Source organism: Macaca nemestrina, chromosome 2, assembly GCF_043159975.1.
Source record: "Macaca nemestrina isolate mMacNem1 chromosome 2, mMacNem.hap1, whole genome shotgun sequence".
In the NCBI taxonomy this organism is placed as follows: Eukaryota; Metazoa; Chordata; class Mammalia; order Primates; family Cercopithecidae; genus Macaca; species Macaca nemestrina.
The window spans coordinates 119238568-119255904 of NC_092126.1; the positions used below are offsets into that span (position 1 = coordinate 119238568).

Below are 17337 nucleotides of genomic sequence, written 5' to 3' on the forward strand. Positions count from 1 at the left end.
GAGGGGCTGCTGTGACTGCTTCATTCTTCTGGTGGACTGTGAGGCCCCACCAACTTCTTGTTGACTAAACACAAAATGCAGAAGGAGGACAAAAGCAGGTGGGTTTTATGAAAAAAGATCTAGGGCCAGGAAACACATGGGCCTGGAGTTGTCATCTGCCTCCAGCCACAACATCAATGAGGGCCTAATTGCGGGGATGGCTGGAAATTCCCCTCTTTGAGGAATGCTCTTATAGGATGCTGACTAATTCTACCAGAGAGCAGTACCCAAGGCTCAGGTGTATGTAGAAGGGACAGGGGTAGGAGGGTGAGACAGCAAAAGCCCTGCTTTTCTTTTCTGAGCCAACTCTACCTTATGGCTCTTTTGCCTGTAGAAAGAGGGGAGAAGGAACACGTTTAGGGACCAGAAATCTCAAAACCAAGGCAGTGAGTGCTGCAGCCTCTCTGAAGCAGAGTATAGGTTCAGTACTCTAAGCATCTGCCTGTATGCAAGAATCCAGAATCCATACACAGAAAGAAAAAGCAGGTTTCTATCAACCGTTATAAATTAGGTCACTGGGATCATTTTACTATATCTTAAAATGCAATCTATGTATCAGTTCTGTGACCACCAGTTTGAAGAGAAGGCCAAATCTAGGCATGGGTTCTTTAGTAACCAAGAAATTTGATAGTTTATGGCAAAACAACATGTGTCCCAAGTAGAATTCTACAGGAATTTTCAGCAGAAAATGGAAGTGAACATTCAATGCTCTGAAATATGTCCAATGGTACAAACACACACCTTGGCTGAGAGCCAACACATGCTGGGACCACACAGTCATCAGGAGCAGCAGAGAAAGCACCAAGGATTACTATTTATATCCACAGACAGATTCTGGAAATTACCAAGTAGAGTGGATAATATTTAGAATTAGGACAATCAGTTTCCTAGGACTAGATCCATAGAATGGACAGACACCTTAAAGTTCATAATGCAAAAGGGAAAACCTAGCTTCTACCACAGAAAAGTCACTCTCTGAAAGTACCCCTAGCACCCTGGCTAATCTGACAGCAGCCCTTAGCAGAATAAAGCATCCTCTGTTTTGCTCTGGGGGCACAGTTTTCTCCAGATCCTTGCATGTTCAGAAGCTCAGGGGAGAGTGAGCAAGGGAATGTGAGTCCTGGCAATCCACTGCCAAGAACCCCCTGTGATCCAGAGCAGTTCCCCTTCCCATCTGGGCCAGTGTCTCCACTACTTGAGGATCTCATTCTGGTGACTCCATGGAAGCAGAAGAGTTTGCAATTGGCACAGGGACAGCAGGAATACAGAAGAGTAAACAGGAACAGGGAAAATGGGGGGAAATGGAAGGAATAAAGTCACAAAACAGAATAATGGAAATAAAGACAATGAAAGCTGGAGCAAATGGAAAGAGAACAGATGAGATGATATTTTTTTCTTTTTCTGTTTTTTTTTTCTTTTTTCTTTTTTTCTTTTTTTTTTTTGAGATGAAGTTTCGCTCTTGTTGCCCAGGCTGGAGTGCAATGGCGTGATCTCGGCTCACTGCAACCTCCACCTCCCAGGTTCAAGTGATTCTCCTACCTCAGCCTCCCAAGTAGCTGGGATTACAGGCACTCACAACCACACCCAGCTAATTTTTGTATTTTTAGTAGAGACGGAGTTTCAGAACGTTGGCCAGGCTGGTCTCGAACTCCTGACCTCAGGTGATCTGACTGCCTCAGCCTCCCAATGTGTTGGGATTACAGGCGTGAGCCACTACGCCCGGCCAAGATGACACTTAATTCAATTTTGGAAAATAAACAAAACAGGATAAAATTTACAACAATTCAATGGGAAAGGGAAAATGCACATTTGCACTCAAGAATAAGTGGAGCCATCATAGTTGTGCAATCACAAATACACGTGGTTACTTAGATGTATCCAAGAGGTTTGCCACCAATGTGCAGTACTCAGAGACTTAGGCTTTCATCTGAGGCCTGTTGATTTTCAGTTTTGTGACTCTGGATCATTAACAACCTCTGAGTTTCTTTATTTATACAATGGGGATACTTCCATCTGCCCTTCCTATTTCCCGAAGTTACTATAGGAGCAGTTCATTCAACAGACATTTACAGAGTACCTAGTAAGGGCCAGACACATGTGAACATGTGACAAAGAATCTGAATATAAAATGTGAAATTCAACCAAATTTTTTGGTAGTTGATCGCATAAGTATCATGTCTCCATGCTCCTAAACTCATAGCCCTCATTTAGAAGTAAGTTTTCTGTAAGTAAAATGTGAAATGAAATTTAAAACTTAAATATGATCAGAAAGTCTCAAAGGTGGTCAAAATCCCTTGAGCTCTCCAACACCTATGAGCGAGTATTTCCATTCAGTGAAGGAGGAAGAGGAGAGAAGAGTTTTCTCTTGTGAGTTTTTCACTTTCAAAAGTGGCCACCTACTCTGAGGTTACCAGCCCCAACATGTTTAGGTTCTTTGTCATTTAGGCCCTTCCCAGCTAGAATTAGAGTGGCAAGTGCTTTAACAAATAGAAGTAGATTTTGCACAAACAAGCAGTGAGATCCAGGTCCTTGAAGACCTAACACCCAATCCAAGACCCAGGAAGAGAAATGTGAGTCCTAGATGCACAAAGGGTAGCCTGCATGGTGCCTGACATTTTAAGTTGACTGGAGTGTGGACCTTATGCTAATGCTGTGCTTTTCTTATTCACCAGGTTAGTATATACCTGGAAGCCACTGGAATGAGCTTAATAAAATATGACTTGTACTGGGACAGTAAAACTTGTATGACGCCTAGAAAAAGGAAAGTAGAAAGACTTAATATCATTGATATGTTTTAAGGCAGGGAAGGAGATACTATTTAAAGAAAATGACAGATGAGACTGATGACAACAGGTACAGAGAATATTTAGGAAAAGCTGAATTTCTACTTGGCTTTGTGAAATCAATCTTGGTAACCTAAGAAACATCTCTAACATGTCTCCAGCATGTTTCATTTACTCTTTGGACTTTATTGTTTCTCAAAACACATGAGCAGCTTGTGTCATGGGAAATATTTGTTGTCTGCCCCCGTGGTCACTTCTTGCTTTGAAGGATTTCCCAAGTCATTATTGGGATTTGTCTGGATATTCTACTTGGACATATTCAATGGCTGTGACCATCCTAGGGGTCACAGCCCACCAGCTATTAAATGCTTCTTTTTCAGGTAGGGGGCTAGATTGTTGAACTGCCACACTGCACTGACTTCTCTTACATCTTCTCCAAATCTTCCCACCTCCTCAGTAATCCCTGAAAAGCTGTGTATTTATGACTATTGTTGATATCCTGGGTCCTCAACCTTAATGACTCCCTTAGTTTAGATCTACTGGGTTCTTGGGATCACTCATTCTCAGATGTCAGTGCCTTTAAGAAGGTATCCCAGGAAATGAATGGAAGAGGCACTTCCATTTTCTGTTGTGCAAAGCAAGAAGTTGCCTGAAAATCCCACCTTCTGATAAAAAATACTGCTGGAAACTGGTTCAGTCATGTTATAAAATGGGTCATCTCTTTTTTCACCTGATACTCTGAGAACAATATTTCTCAGAGCACAGATGTTACTGAAAAGAAAAAAGAAATCTACAATCAAATAAGTCTGGGAAATACTGGATTAAATTAAATTGGAGAGCTTTCTTTCTTATATGACTTTTTAGATCCTTTGATCTGCTAATTGCCCCAGGAAGCTCGAAGATAGAGTTATAATACGGAGCACTTTCACAAAATTCTTTGCCCAGAGAGTCTTTGTTTCAAGGCTTTCCTCATGGGACTAATGCTCTAAAAGTTACTTTGGGAAATGCTAGTCTAGACTTACAATACTTGGATTCAGTTTCTCTTAAGGAGCAAGAAGAATCACAGTGAAGGAGAAAGGAACATGGAAGAAATGGAAAAAGAATATAATCATGTAAGTACCTGGCAATACTGAAATTGAATTACCTAAGGAAAAATGAGTTTTTTCTGGAAAAGTAACAAGGCAACTGATTTTTCCTATTTCTCCACTTTCATGTGTTCTGATCTCTTAACAAAGCTCAAGAGGCAATATCAACATTTTGTAGCCCTTCTTCCATAAGTCATTGTTGGTCAAGTCTTTAGGACCACAGGAAGTCCAGTGTTGGAAGATTCACAGAAAGGGAATCAGGAAACCCTGGAAGAGACCTTTCCCCTTTAAGTCAGGTCAGCTAACACGGGTACGTTATGAACATTTAGTTAAAATCTCATCCACATCACCCCATTATTAGGACTCTCATGCTTTCATATGGCTGTCATTTTTCTCCTAAGAAGAAACATATACTCATATGTACCCTAGATGTATTAGTGTATGCGGGCTACGCAATTAAGTGTAGGGTTTGTAATCAATTGGGAAAGATAACTATTGATAACTATTATCCATTGATAACTATTTTATTCTGGGACTTAGATTGGTAACAGTACATATACTGATATACTAGTTGTTGATTACCAAATCTGAAATCTTCAGCACAGGGGAACGTATCATTCCACTAGACCTGCGATGCCCAGTCAAAAGGGGTATCCAGCTCAGGAGATACAGCCATCTCCAACACTGGTGCCAATCTACTCTCACACTAGGGTTCCTTGCTTAATCTCTCCTTCTCTAATTAGAAGAGTCTAGCAAAGGAGCCTTACTGACTTGATGACTTCAACTTAAAACCACAAAAATACCCTTCTGGTCAAGAGTATTTTACTTTCACAGTGAACCCCACTACAGAATAAGTTTCTAAGGTATGGGCCCCTAATTAAGTTGGAGCTACCTTTTATCTGTCTTATTCTGATTGACATGAACCAGATGACCTGGATTCTTATTCTAGGACTAGACAGCAAATGCCTTGAAGACAGGGGTTCTGTCCATCATGCTGTTCCCCAAGTGCCACATCATGGCTGCCATGGAATTAGGTTAGGAACTCGGAACAGGATTCCAGCCTATTCACCCACTTCCTGGGCCCCGGCTTTCTCATCTGGAGAAGGGGATGAGGTTAACTGCCTCTATGCCCATCGGCTGCTTAGAGTGTTCACTGAGATGGTGGATGTGAAAGTGAAAGACCATCACCATCTTCCTAACAGTAGTAGTGAGAAGCATGTGCCAAAGGTCTCAACAATATGCCTTAGCCAGATACTCTTCAAGGAATGCTAACTCTTCTGGGAAGGACACCACCCTATGACAACCTCTAGTGTCGGTGGACAAACATGAGAGTCAACCAAATAGACGAGACACCCTAGTTTGTGATCACAGCTCTCTGGAAAAGTAGCAGGAGCCTAGCTTTTGTAAGAAATATCATTCACAAGATGTGCTCTGGTGCTTCATTCCCAGTAGAACATATGAGCATATGTGTCTCTGTGATGAGACAAGCTGGTTTGTTATCTCAGCAGGTCCCTGGGTGACCCACTCCCCTGACTTGGCTCCAAATCCTTCTTTCTACTCTTAGGGTGCTCTCTGTTTTTCTCTCTGTTGGGTTTGAGTGGGGGAACTCAGGATGGTCTTCTAGCATGTGTGGCTCAGAAAGAATGGCCAATGTGGGGACTGCAGGCTCCCACCAATAAAACCTCATACTCTCCCAATCTGAGAGAAGGCCAAGGAGAAAAGGGCAGGGACCAGGGATGAGAATGAGTTGTTTTAGTTAGCAGGATGCCAGGTCTACTGGGGCAGGCAAAGGTGGGGAGGTGGTAGTGGTGGTGGTGGTGGTGATGGTGAAGGGTGATAATTGAATAAATAAAACCAAAACAAAACCAAAACGCAGACATACAAGATAATGACATGAAATTGACACCGCTCTCCATATTTCAGATCTCCAAATCAAGAGCATATTTTGGCAGCTAAAACATGAAATCATGCCCTGTCTGTACTTGGCTTCAGAAGTCTAAATTATTTCTATGTGAACAGCTTCAGCAATGTTGGGGTCTCTGAGGGCAAAAGCTTCCAGGTACAAAGGTCAGGTCAAGCTCAGTGCTGGCTGCCTCGCTGCATAGCTCCCACGAGAACTTCTAATGCTGTGTTCTATATAAACAGCTCCCCCAGGACTTGTACTCCAGGTAAAACAACTTGGAAATTTCAAATCTTAACTTCTTTGGGACGCTAGCAACAGGAGGTGAAAAGGAAACAGAGCCACCTGAAAAGTTTTAGGAGCATCACAAGTATCTCCTCCCCCAGCAAACAATTAAACTGCCTCTTCACACAGGTAATTCTGACAAGCCCTCACCCTGCCATATCCAAAGGAGTGCATGCTTATCCAGATGGTTCTATTTTGTTACCTATTGCTCCCATCTATGGAAATGTATCAGTTGCACTAGGATCACCAAAAATGGGGGCAGGGGGAGGCGAGAATCTTAGTACAATGAAGTAAGAAATATTGCTCATATTGACTATATTATCCTGCTAGTTTGCATTTAATTTCCTAATTTCCATAAAATTCACCTTCAAGAGTTTTAATACTAAACACTGTAAATAGTTTTTGCATTTGGTGGGTGAATGTAAATATTGCTGTAAAACCACAGGCGGTTTTGTTTTTGTCAATCCATCTTTTCATGTGCTTTACTTAGTCAAGGGAGGAGATAGGGTCCAAATCAAATAAACCAGACTCCTTGACTTCACTGGCTAAAACGCCAGCAAAACGGATTTCTCTCCTTGTTGTTTTACTCCACCATTAATTTGCATCACTAAAGAATTTTCTAGGAAAGTGCTCAGCGAACTCAAGGCTTCTCTGGTTGCCAAGCTCATGGAAACAAAGTGCTTTCTCTTAAAACTCTGAAAAAGACATTCCAAAGTAACCCTCCATGAGATACCGAGCCAGCAATAGACTACATATCTATGAAAGAAGAAAGGAGGGGAGGAAAGAAAATGCATAACATAAACAAGAAAAGACAAAACCTTAAAGAGGAAGGAGAAAGAAAAACATTTAGATTCCTTGACTGATGGAAATAAATACCAAAGCTATTAGTTTCAGTTCAAAGAACGTATCACTTTATGCTGTTTATTATTTCTTGAGGATTATTTATTTTATCTTAAAATATCTAAAGGGTAAAAGGGGTCTTGGAGGTAAGCAGTGATGAAACTGACCTGGTCCGGAGAGGGCCTGTGATTGGAATGTTGCGACCTCCCAGGAGATCGATGGTGGTGGTGATGGTGGTGGTGATGGTAATGGTGATGGTCCTCATCGTAGTTGTCTGCCATCAACTTCATTCTGTTCTGGGTCTGTGCAGAACAAAAACCAAGGAAGATTCCATCAGGAGCTAGAAGATCAGTCAAAGAGATTCAGGGCATAATTATAGTACCTATAGGGATCCCTTTGTTCCTAATCCTGGAATTTTCACTGTTAGTCAAGTTGAAACTTAATAAAGAAAGCACCATGCCATTAACTTTGGTGAAAAAAGCTTTGTCACATCCTTAAAGCTATTATGTTACATCTGTAAATGTTAATGTACTTCCTCCTTGTGATTTAAAAGGGAAAAAATGGACATACTCTAAGATGCTTTGCTTTACATTGTCAAGCAATCACAGAGATCCAGGGCGAGCTTGCAATCGCAGAGTACCAACAATTATGACTGAGATTCTAGATGGACACTCTAGAGCAAGCTGGAGATGGAAGTCCTGGATGGAAAGATGGGAAGGGCCGGATGGAAACACAGAACTACAGATAGACAATGGTCTCACAAGACAAGGCAGAGAAATCCACTCAAAAGCTGCCAAATGCAAATATACTGATGGAGATGGTTTACTGCTATGATGACTTCTTGGGAAATGGCTCTCTATGGACATTTTAACTGATTTTCTGCCTTGAGGGAACTGAGCAAAAGGTACAAAGTCAATGGGAGAAGAACTGACCACTCTAATTTACAATCCATGATGCCTGTCACATGAGGCAACTTGGAGTCATGGTTAAACCCCCAGGGCCATAGAAGCGTACTGCTTTATTATGCACGGCAGGAAATGGACCAGTGATGAACTGGCCTGACAGGCTCTCAGAATCTAGAAAAATGCCTAAAGACCACGGGAAAAGAGCAAACAAAATTATCCAGCTCAGAAAGTCAGGAAATATGGGTCTGATGATAGACCTGCCTGGATTCAAGGGATTCAAGTCCTGGCTCCACCTCTTTGCTGGTTATGTGACCTTAAGAGAGTAAACTATAAACCTTAATTTCCTCAACTCTAAAATGGGATTAATAGTGCCTCTTTCCTTGGGGTTGCTGCTAGGAGCAAATGATGTGATGGACTTCAAGTGTCAGTCCAGTAACTGGCAATGAAAGTCAAATGCTGTCATTACTATAGTTACTGCTATTACTGTTTGCTATAAGACATTTTTCCTCCTTTGTATGTGCTGCTTCCTTTGCTTGCAATGCCTCCCTGGCCCCTTTCTTCACCTTTAACTTCTATGACTGGCTAACTCAAACTATTTACTCTAGGAGCCTTTTCCTGACCCTGTCCTTGAGGCTGGGTGACACGTGCCTCCTGCGCACCATGGCTCTATAACCACAGATTTATCCGTCTGTATGTCCATAGACCTTGAAGCTATTTCTTTCATCTGCCTCTCCCCAGAATCTCGCATAGGGCCTAGCAGATGTAGATATACAATACATGCTGCTGTAATGAGTGACCAAAAGAATGAAGGGGCCATGATTTTGAGGGATGCTGCCATCCTAGAGACAAGCTGCATGTTTGTTTTTAGCAGGGAGGGTCACGGAGAGTTGAGGACATTTCATGAGTTGCCATAACAATCCCACTGGTGGCTCAAGATGACAATGAACCAACACTACTTTCAGAGAGCCAGAAGTCAGGGGTTGGCAGAGCCTCCAACCAGTTGGAGTTTTATTATGTAATATAAATAACACACTGACAATAAAGAAAATCTGGGCCTAACATTGTGTATTCTTATAGTATTTTTCACATACAATCCAACTTATTCTCAATACTTTCCCAGGAGCAATTATTATCCTCATTTGGCAGCTAGAAAGGTAAGGGGTAGATTTCAGTCCCGAGAGTCTCTTTCTTGACATAGAACATGGAGATTTTCTGGGTCATCCAATTCTCAATCTCCAGGCTTTTTCCCTTGTCTTGCTGCTAGCAGAAAAGGCAAACAGCTAAACAGGTAGAAAGAGATTTCCCATAAAATGCTTTGGTTCTGTTAAGTTTTGGAAACACCTCACATCCCAATTCTATCTGCCAGAAGATGTCTCATGATTTACTCACTCCTTTTTTAAAAATGTGTACAATATTTGAAAGCCCCCAAAGTGAATGTTAAAAAAAAAAACTGTGTATATGAATAAAAACAATAAAAATAGAGGGAAAGATCCACTTAAAATTAAATTAAAAAATCCCAGGCAACTTTTGGCAGCTGAGAGCATTTCCATCCTTCACTTGTCTACTTAAAGTGTCAGAAGACCCAATGGGCAAGTTATGCTTTGTGAGAAAGAGCAGGTCAGTGGAGCTGCTGCAGACTAAGTACTGAGATTCCCCTTAGTCAGTCTGCCATTGCACATGAGATTCTGAAATTCGGCGTTCACACCTAAAATTCCAGTATTGTCAGGATCCTGTACTTTTGAACTCATGAACTAATAAATCTGGAATTGTTTCTTCTAAATAGAATTCTGAGAGCCTGAGGGGAGCTGTAAGATCTGCTGTGGGCAAGAAGGAAGGGACTCGCTCGAGAATGAAGGATGGAGCCTAAATGAACAAATAATAATTCTGCTATTGTAAACATCGTAATATCCTCATCCTCTGGGGAAGCTCCTGTGATTTTATGAGATTATTTTCTTACCAGCAACAAGCCTAAAGTTCCCTACCTTTGAACTGTATCCCATAAAAGAATGTACAAGCTAAACAAGATGCTATATGCAGTCCTAAATGTGTCTGCTAAAATGAGGTGTTGGAGAGTAGGCATGTCATGGGATAAAGACTGTAAATGAATGATGTCATCTTTCCAATTTGGTGCTGAAATATAAATAAACCACGCTGTTCATGTGAATACCAGATCTGGGGGAAATGTACACAGAGCAATTGTGAGCGGAAGAGGCTTCTTTTGATTAGTCTGGGCTGGAAGAGAAGAGTGTGAAACAGAGATGAGAAATGAGAGTTTGGTCTGATACTCTAGATCGTTTTTATTTATCTTGCTTGTAACATATCCCCTAAACTGTGACCAATTTCTTACTGGCTAGTTGCTGGTGTTCTCTCCTATAAAAACAGTTTGATCAATCTTGATCCTTTAATTGTCAAATTTAAAATGGATCTCCTAAAATTTTTTTTTTTTTTTTTTTAGATCTGCACTACCTAGCTTCATCCACACCCAATTATGTCGGTTTACACCTAAACAAGGGTCTGGAAAGATAAGAAGTCACAAATAACACTCCCTAACAGTCAATGAAAGAAAAACTACAGAAATTTGTAACAAGGATTGGACACGGATACTGTTTGTTCAAATAATTCTAGGCAAACTTACCAGGTGATCCCATATATAATGGTTCACAGCCCTGTAGCCTCAGATGCTTGAGGTGCCCACTGAAAAGCCCGAAGCAGCAAATCTTCCAGGCAGGCAAAACTAAAAACCCAGGAAAATTAATATAGAGTTGGAGAGGGATTGCTTTCCACAGCACAGCACTTGGGAACTCAGGGACTCATTTAGCGATTCACTGAGGCCCATTTTTATTTCCTTTGCAGTGTCTACCAAACTGCTGACCAGACACTTTTGCCTTTGGCTAACTGTGTTATACTCTTTTTACTATATTATGTCATGACTGTGGAGACAAATCTAATCAGATTTCATTTTCTACTTCCTCTTTCTTCCAGGCGCCACCTTATTTCTCTGGGGCCATCGCCTCCTAACAGCTCTCCTGCCGCACTCTCACCTCCCATTGAACACATTCCATAGCCAGAGTGACATCAGCTTTCTGTTCCTCCCTGGATTCAAGTTCTTGGGAGGCTCCCGCCACACTCAGGAAAATGGCCTGGGTCTTTGACATACTTAGGTATCTTTTGCTAGGTGACTGCTAGTTACTTCCACAGTCATACCTCCTGATCTCCTTGTCCCAGCCTTGGGACATGCTATTCTCTCTCTTCGTCCTGCTCTTCACTCTCTACCCCTTAAACCTGAGTTATGCCCATTAGTTCTCTGGTCTTAGCTTCAACGCCATCATCTCCAGAGATAACTTTCCTACGCCTGCCTCTTCCACTGCTTTCAGCAGAATGCTGTAGCCACTCCCCTGGGTCTCTGCCATCACAGCACTTATCTGAACCAATGGTAACTAACTGCAGGTTCGCTTGGCTTTCTCCACCACTAGGTTGAAAATCTCTTGAGGGAAGTACTACATGTGGATTGCCCTTGCACTCCCCATCTAGGGCAGAGTCTCATGTCTTAGCTGTTAAGTAAAGGTATGTTAAAGTATATGAGTGTAAAAATGGATGGATGGAGAGGGCACACAGGCTACTGTGGAAAAGATAAGAGGGAAGATGTGAGTCTAGGATGAGCCAGTTGAGTATTTAACTTTTGATGTGATAGTTTAACTTTTCCTGTTTATTTGTTTTTGTTTGTTGTAATTCTTGGGAGTGGCGAAGGCAGAGTATGTGCATAGCTTTGGAGCTGTTGGGAAAGTCTAATTGGTCTTCTTCAAGAAATATCCCATTCCTTAGATAATTGGACCCAGTGAAATACTATACCACCTCCCTGATTACTTACCTCATTAAGAATAAGGGGTGTTGGGGTGTTATCAGTTTCATTTCTTACTATCCCCTAGTGTTTGGGGGAACAGGAGCCTTTAGAAAACCTCTGTTAGTGCCAAAAGTCAAACATGGAAAACTGAAACTTTATCCATTAACTAAAATATCTGATGAACACCATCTGTGAAAAGGTGCCAGATATTCCAACTCTTTTGACATTTCTGAAGAGTTTATCCAAGGAGCTCTTGAAACAAAATGAAAATCCTTGATTGACTAGTAATAGACTCAATTGCCTAATGGCAATATGTAGTGATAAACACGTCGTATTAAAACTGCTTTTAAAAATATTTTAGCAAGGTGGCAATAACAAACTATGCTTTGATCAGTCATCTGGATCAAGTTAACAATAAAACCTTCATGAATATGGTTTAAATAAGAAAAAATATAATAAGATCTGTTGCTACGGGATATGGAGATAATACTGTACAACAGCAATTACAGTTTTATTCTATCAGGCTTTCTTTTCTTTCCCTGTTTCCCACCAGGGAAATCCCAAATGTTCAGGAACTCTTCTACTGTCTTGTTTCCACCTAATCAGAGCAAGATGAACAGCTCTTGTCTCCAAGTAAAAGATGAGGAAACCAGACAAGAATGGGATATCTAGGAGAGGAGAGATTTCCTGACCATCCACTAGACTCACATAGCAATGAATCATAATTGAGTAGAATCTAAGTTGCAGTGCTCAGGTCACAGTTGGAGGACAAAATGAAGCCAGAGGATGCGGAAGCTATTAAAGGAATGTGCTGCATTGGGGAACTTTCTGGGAGTATGTAAGAATAAATGATGAAAAGGCTTGTACTGTGGACACTGCACTGAAATTCACTCAACACTTACTAAACATCTGCAACTGCAACGATGCCAAGAATAATTATGTGCCAGGCTAAGTGTTTGGCCAGCATTCTCCTGCTGAATCCTCACTCCTGAGATGGCTCTTCTTGGGGCCCTCTTTCACAGATGAGGAAACTAAGCCCATAACTATTCAGCTAGTGAGTAGAAGAACAGAACTCAAACCCAGGTGTCTGACTCCAGAGGCCTGCAGTAGCGTCATGAAGGGTAAGGTCCAGTCCAGGTGCAGGGGTGAGGCAAAGATGAATAGGACATGAGGAAACAGAAGCCTGACTACAAAACAGTATAAGAAGAGGAGCAGGAGAGAAGGGTATGGTTTAAATGGATGTTCAGAGGCAGCAGAGATCACCTCCAGCTGAGGGCAGAGGCATCAAATAAGGCTCCATGGGTCAAATGCCCCTTGAGTTAAGACCTGAAAGTTGGCTTGGCTATAGGTATAAGGAGAGAACACTGGGGAGATTCCACAGTAAAGTGGCCCTCTAATCACCTTGAGAGGAAAACCGGTCAATGAGGGGAACTAGAACACCAAATGTGAGATATGCAAGCGTGTGTATGTGTGCAGGCTTCCTTCATTCCTTTGTTGGATGTGGGGAGAGCAGGAAACATGTGTGAGACAAAAATCCACCACCTTATTTTTCAAAATAGCATCAACTTGTGGCATTTGGAAGGAATTTAAGACAGAGCCACAGCCATGTACTCATCCATGTCAAACTAACATCTCTGGAAAAATCGGCCAAGCTCTTGGCATCTATGTGTTTTACAGATATCTACACAATCCACTGCTATAGCATTAGTCCCACCCTGAGCACTGGTCTGATCTCCAAGAACTCATTCAGCTGATCCATCCTTCCTGCCCTTCATCTACAGCAGAACAGAACACTGGTCGGACTCTCCCTCCCAACTTTGTTAAAGGTGGCTCTCTCTCTCTCGGTCCCTATTTACAGACAGAAATTTAGTAGATCATCATGTAGGTTTGGCTGGTGTTTGTATACCTACTCAGTAAGCACTTTTATTTTATTTTATTTCATTTTATTTTTAATTGTTGCAGAGAATGTCAGTGTCCCTCCTATATTCTCTTGTTCCACACCAGATCTTATTTACAGCTTGGATAGACAGTCCTGGATGTGCTGCTGTCTTCCCACCAGGAGCCCATGCACCTTCCTCTGCTTGAGGTTTTGCTTTAGCCACAGTTGCACACTTGGCTAGGGAACGGGGCAGATGGGAAGTGTTGGGGAGCTCATGTGCCTGAAACAACTCTCAATCTGTGAGGGAAGGAGATGGTAGATAAATAGCCAACATCCTGGCCCCTCAGAGGACAACCCTACAGTGTGCTCCAGAATCTCTCACTAGGTCCTCAGCAGTGGGAGCCCTGGTTGATTACAGCAGAAAACTGCCCATTAATGCACCCTTTGTTGGCCTTTTCCCTTCCCTGTATCACTGCCCCGTTCTCTCACCATGTTTCTGGAGATCACTTCTCAAATAAACTACCTGCAGTAAAATCTTATCTTGGGATCTGTTTTTTGTTTGGTTGTTTGTTTCTGGTTTTTGTTGTTGTTGTTGTTTGTTTTTTTGAGACAGTGTCTTGCCCTGTCACCCAGGCTGGAGTGCAGTGGTACAATCTCAGCTCACTGCAACCTCTACTTCCCAGGTTCAAGCGATTATCCCACCTCAGCCTCCAGAGTAGCTGGGATTCCAGGTGCCTGCCACCACTCCCAGCTAATTTTTTTTTGTATTTTTAGTAGAGATGGGGTTTCACCATTTCAGCCAGGCTGATCTTGAACTCCTGACCTCAGGTGATCCACCCACTTCAGCCTCCCAAAGTGCTGGAATTATAGGCGTGAGCCACCTCGCCCAGCTTGGGATCTGCTTTTGCAAGAATCTCAGCTAAAACCCTAATCATAGTTGAATAATTAACAAGCCTGTACTTAATTTTTGCACAGGACTAACACGCCTGTGATTCCCAGGCTCTTTTCCGTGAATACTTCTTGAGAGTTCTCATCACTTAGAGTGACAGAACTCTCACCTTCCTTAGGGAAGTAACACCTGCCTGGCACTAATTCAGTTTTGGCCAAACATTCATACTGAGACTCAGACTGAATCAGGATTCCTTGAGTCTCATTTCCTGTATCTATAAAATGGGCAAGTGAGGGAAGAATGTCTTCAGCATAAACCAAACACCATAGATAGATAGATGCTGATCTACTGTTCCTGTTGCACATTTTGTACAGTTTTTCTTTTCTTTTTTCCTGCTAAAATCAGGGGAGGAAAATTATGTTGCTAAGTTGCTTTCTGTGGCCAGGCGCAGTGGCTCATGCCTGAAATCCCAGCACTTTGGGAGGCAGAGGCAGCCGGGTGGCTTGAGTTCAGGAGTTAGAAACCAGCTTGGGCAACATGGTGAAACCCCATGTCTACAAAAACAAAATACAAAAAATAAGCTAAGTGTGATGGTGCATGCCTGTAGTCCCAGCTACTTGGGAGGCTGAAGTGGGAGGCTGAGCACAGGAGGTTGAGGCTGCAATGAGCTGCCATCACGCCAATGCACTCCAGCCTGGGCAACAGAATGAGATCCTGTCTCAAAATAAAATAAAAAAAAATTGCTTTCTGCTGCCACCTTAGGAACCTGAGGAATCCCCTAAAGGGTTATGGACAATGATTGTAGCCAGGAGCATCATCTCCACTGCTCTACTGTCAGCCAGTGCAGCCCATGAGGAAGGATTATTTATAGAGAAAGAGTTCTATATGCCCAGCTCATAATGTTAGGGTACTAAATAGTGGCAAAACAAGACTGCCATAGTGAGATAGAGCCACCTGTTAACATAAAAAATAATAACCAATGCCTGCTTGGCCCTTGCTGTGTGAACAACCCTGTGCTGGCATCATCTCATTCAGTCAGTCTGACATCAACCCTGCGATGCAGGCAGGGGTGGGGGTTGTATTTAAAATCTTTAATAGCTGCTATGACAGATGCAGAAACCCAAGAGAACCAAGAGTGACACAGGTGCACATGCCCTGAATATTTGCATTGGTAGAAGCTCTTGTTACTCCCACTTTAGAGATGAAGAAGCTGAGGCTTAGGGATTAAGCAACTAATCAGAGCTCAAATAACTGGCAGATCTGAGGCTCTGACTCTGGAGCCTCCTTTGTAACCAGTGCATCCCATTGCTCAGATCCACAAGGACCAGCCCCTTCATAAACAAATCAAGACTGACCTGGGAATGGCTCTGATCACCCACTCCAATCATAGCTTTAAAGAAAAGCAGCTCACTTTTGATTTTAAAATTCCCTCTGAAAACGATGGAACTTGGACACATTATAAAATCTTAATGGAGCCCCAAAGAAGTCCATGTTGCTGACCAACCCCTAATATAAATTCAAAAGTCATTATGCACAGTCCACATTAGCTTTTAATGCTTCAACCAATGAGACAGCTAATAGCTAGGCTAACACATTAGCAACTGCTGACAACCAAGGAATTTCTAACATCCTGAGCACCATTGCTAGTGGTGGAGTCTGGGGGAAGGGAAAGGTCCTAGAAGTTTCCACCACAAAGTTACTTAGTTAAGCGCAGGTCTGTTTAATTAAGTCGTGGGCAGCACATGCTATACTTAGCTTTTAAACACTTGTAAAGTCCTCTTCATTCATTTATCTTACTTGTCACTGACAAGCTCTTCAAGGACTGTAACAGTATGCAGAGCATGAAGAGCCTGGGTAAACAACACATATTTTATGTGGAGTCTAAACTGTTTCAACTCAGAAAGTCAATAGAGGGTCTCTGAAAAAAAAAAAAAAAAAACAAAAACATGGACTCTTTTACTAAAGTGTGGAAGCATTCTGTGCATGGTCCGTTAGGAGTTTCTTTAGAAAGTGAACTCCAAATCAAATCCTAATTTTTTAACCCAAAGGTAAAAAGACAAAAAAAAAAAAAAAAAAAAAAAAAAGGGAGGAATGGAGGAAAGAAAGGAGGGAGAGAATAAAGGAGACTGGGAAGAAATAAAGGAAGGAAGAAAGGAGGGAGAGAGTGAGGGACGGAAGAGAAGGAGGAGAGAGAGAGAAGAGAAGAGGTAAGGAAAAGAGAAGAAAGAGAAGAGAGAAAAAGAAAGGAAGGAAAGAGGAAGGACAAAAAGTGTTTGCAGGTGTTGAGATTCAGACTCTATAATTGTGCTGACAAGCGAAGTCGACATTTTCATTCCATTCATAATTCAACAAATTATTATCACTGGTTTAGGGAGAACTGGCATCATCAAAACAGCTCCCTAACTAATGAATGGGCAAAACAGCCTCGGGGTGTGGACTAACAGAATTGGCCAATAGGCTAGAAACTGGAGCGTGAACATTCTAGTAGAACTCTAGGAGAATATGAGATTCTAGGAGAATATGAGATTAAGTAAAAGCCAGCAGTGCCCTCCGGAAGGGGCCGTGAGAGTCTTAAACAGGGCTATGAAGAGAGGTGTTCACATACCCTTGGAGGCAAGATAATTCACAGGGAGTAAATGAACTGCTCGACAGTTATATGTTTACTCTAAAATGTAAACAAATTATAACAAGCACATCAAAGAGAGGATTCATAGAAATTATGTCTTAGGATGTGGAAAACACTGTGAAGTTAATCCTTAAAATGTCTGAAGCTTGAGACACCACCATCAGTAGGGAATGGTAAAGCAATGGAGAATGGACTGGGTTGCAGGCAGAGGAGACTAGAAACTCAGGTCAGCCCAGAGAGAATGAACGTGTCCTGAGAACTGCGG

The 17337-nt window shown here is 42.1% G+C and overlaps 1 protein-coding gene across 16 annotated transcripts in view; it reads right to left on the reverse strand.

The window, feature by feature from the left end:
* The window catches only part of LOC105482397 (ELKS/RAB6-interacting/CAST family member 2), a 981466-nt gene that overhangs the window by 193911 nt on the left and 770218 nt on the right, over positions 1-17337 (reverse strand). For 15 of the 16 annotated variants that reach the window (XR_011620093.1, XR_011620095.1, XR_011620096.1 and 12 more), the window contains one exon: positions 7100-7234. Coding sequence is in view for 11 of the 16 variants with exons in the window: in XM_071091912.1 (XP_070948013.1) it covers positions 7100-7234 (135 nt within the window). In the remaining 5 variants the exon portion in view is untranslated. Of the gene's footprint in view, positions 1-7099; positions 7235-17337 lie in introns of those variants that run through there. The other variant, XR_011620097.1, reaches the window with a different exon arrangement.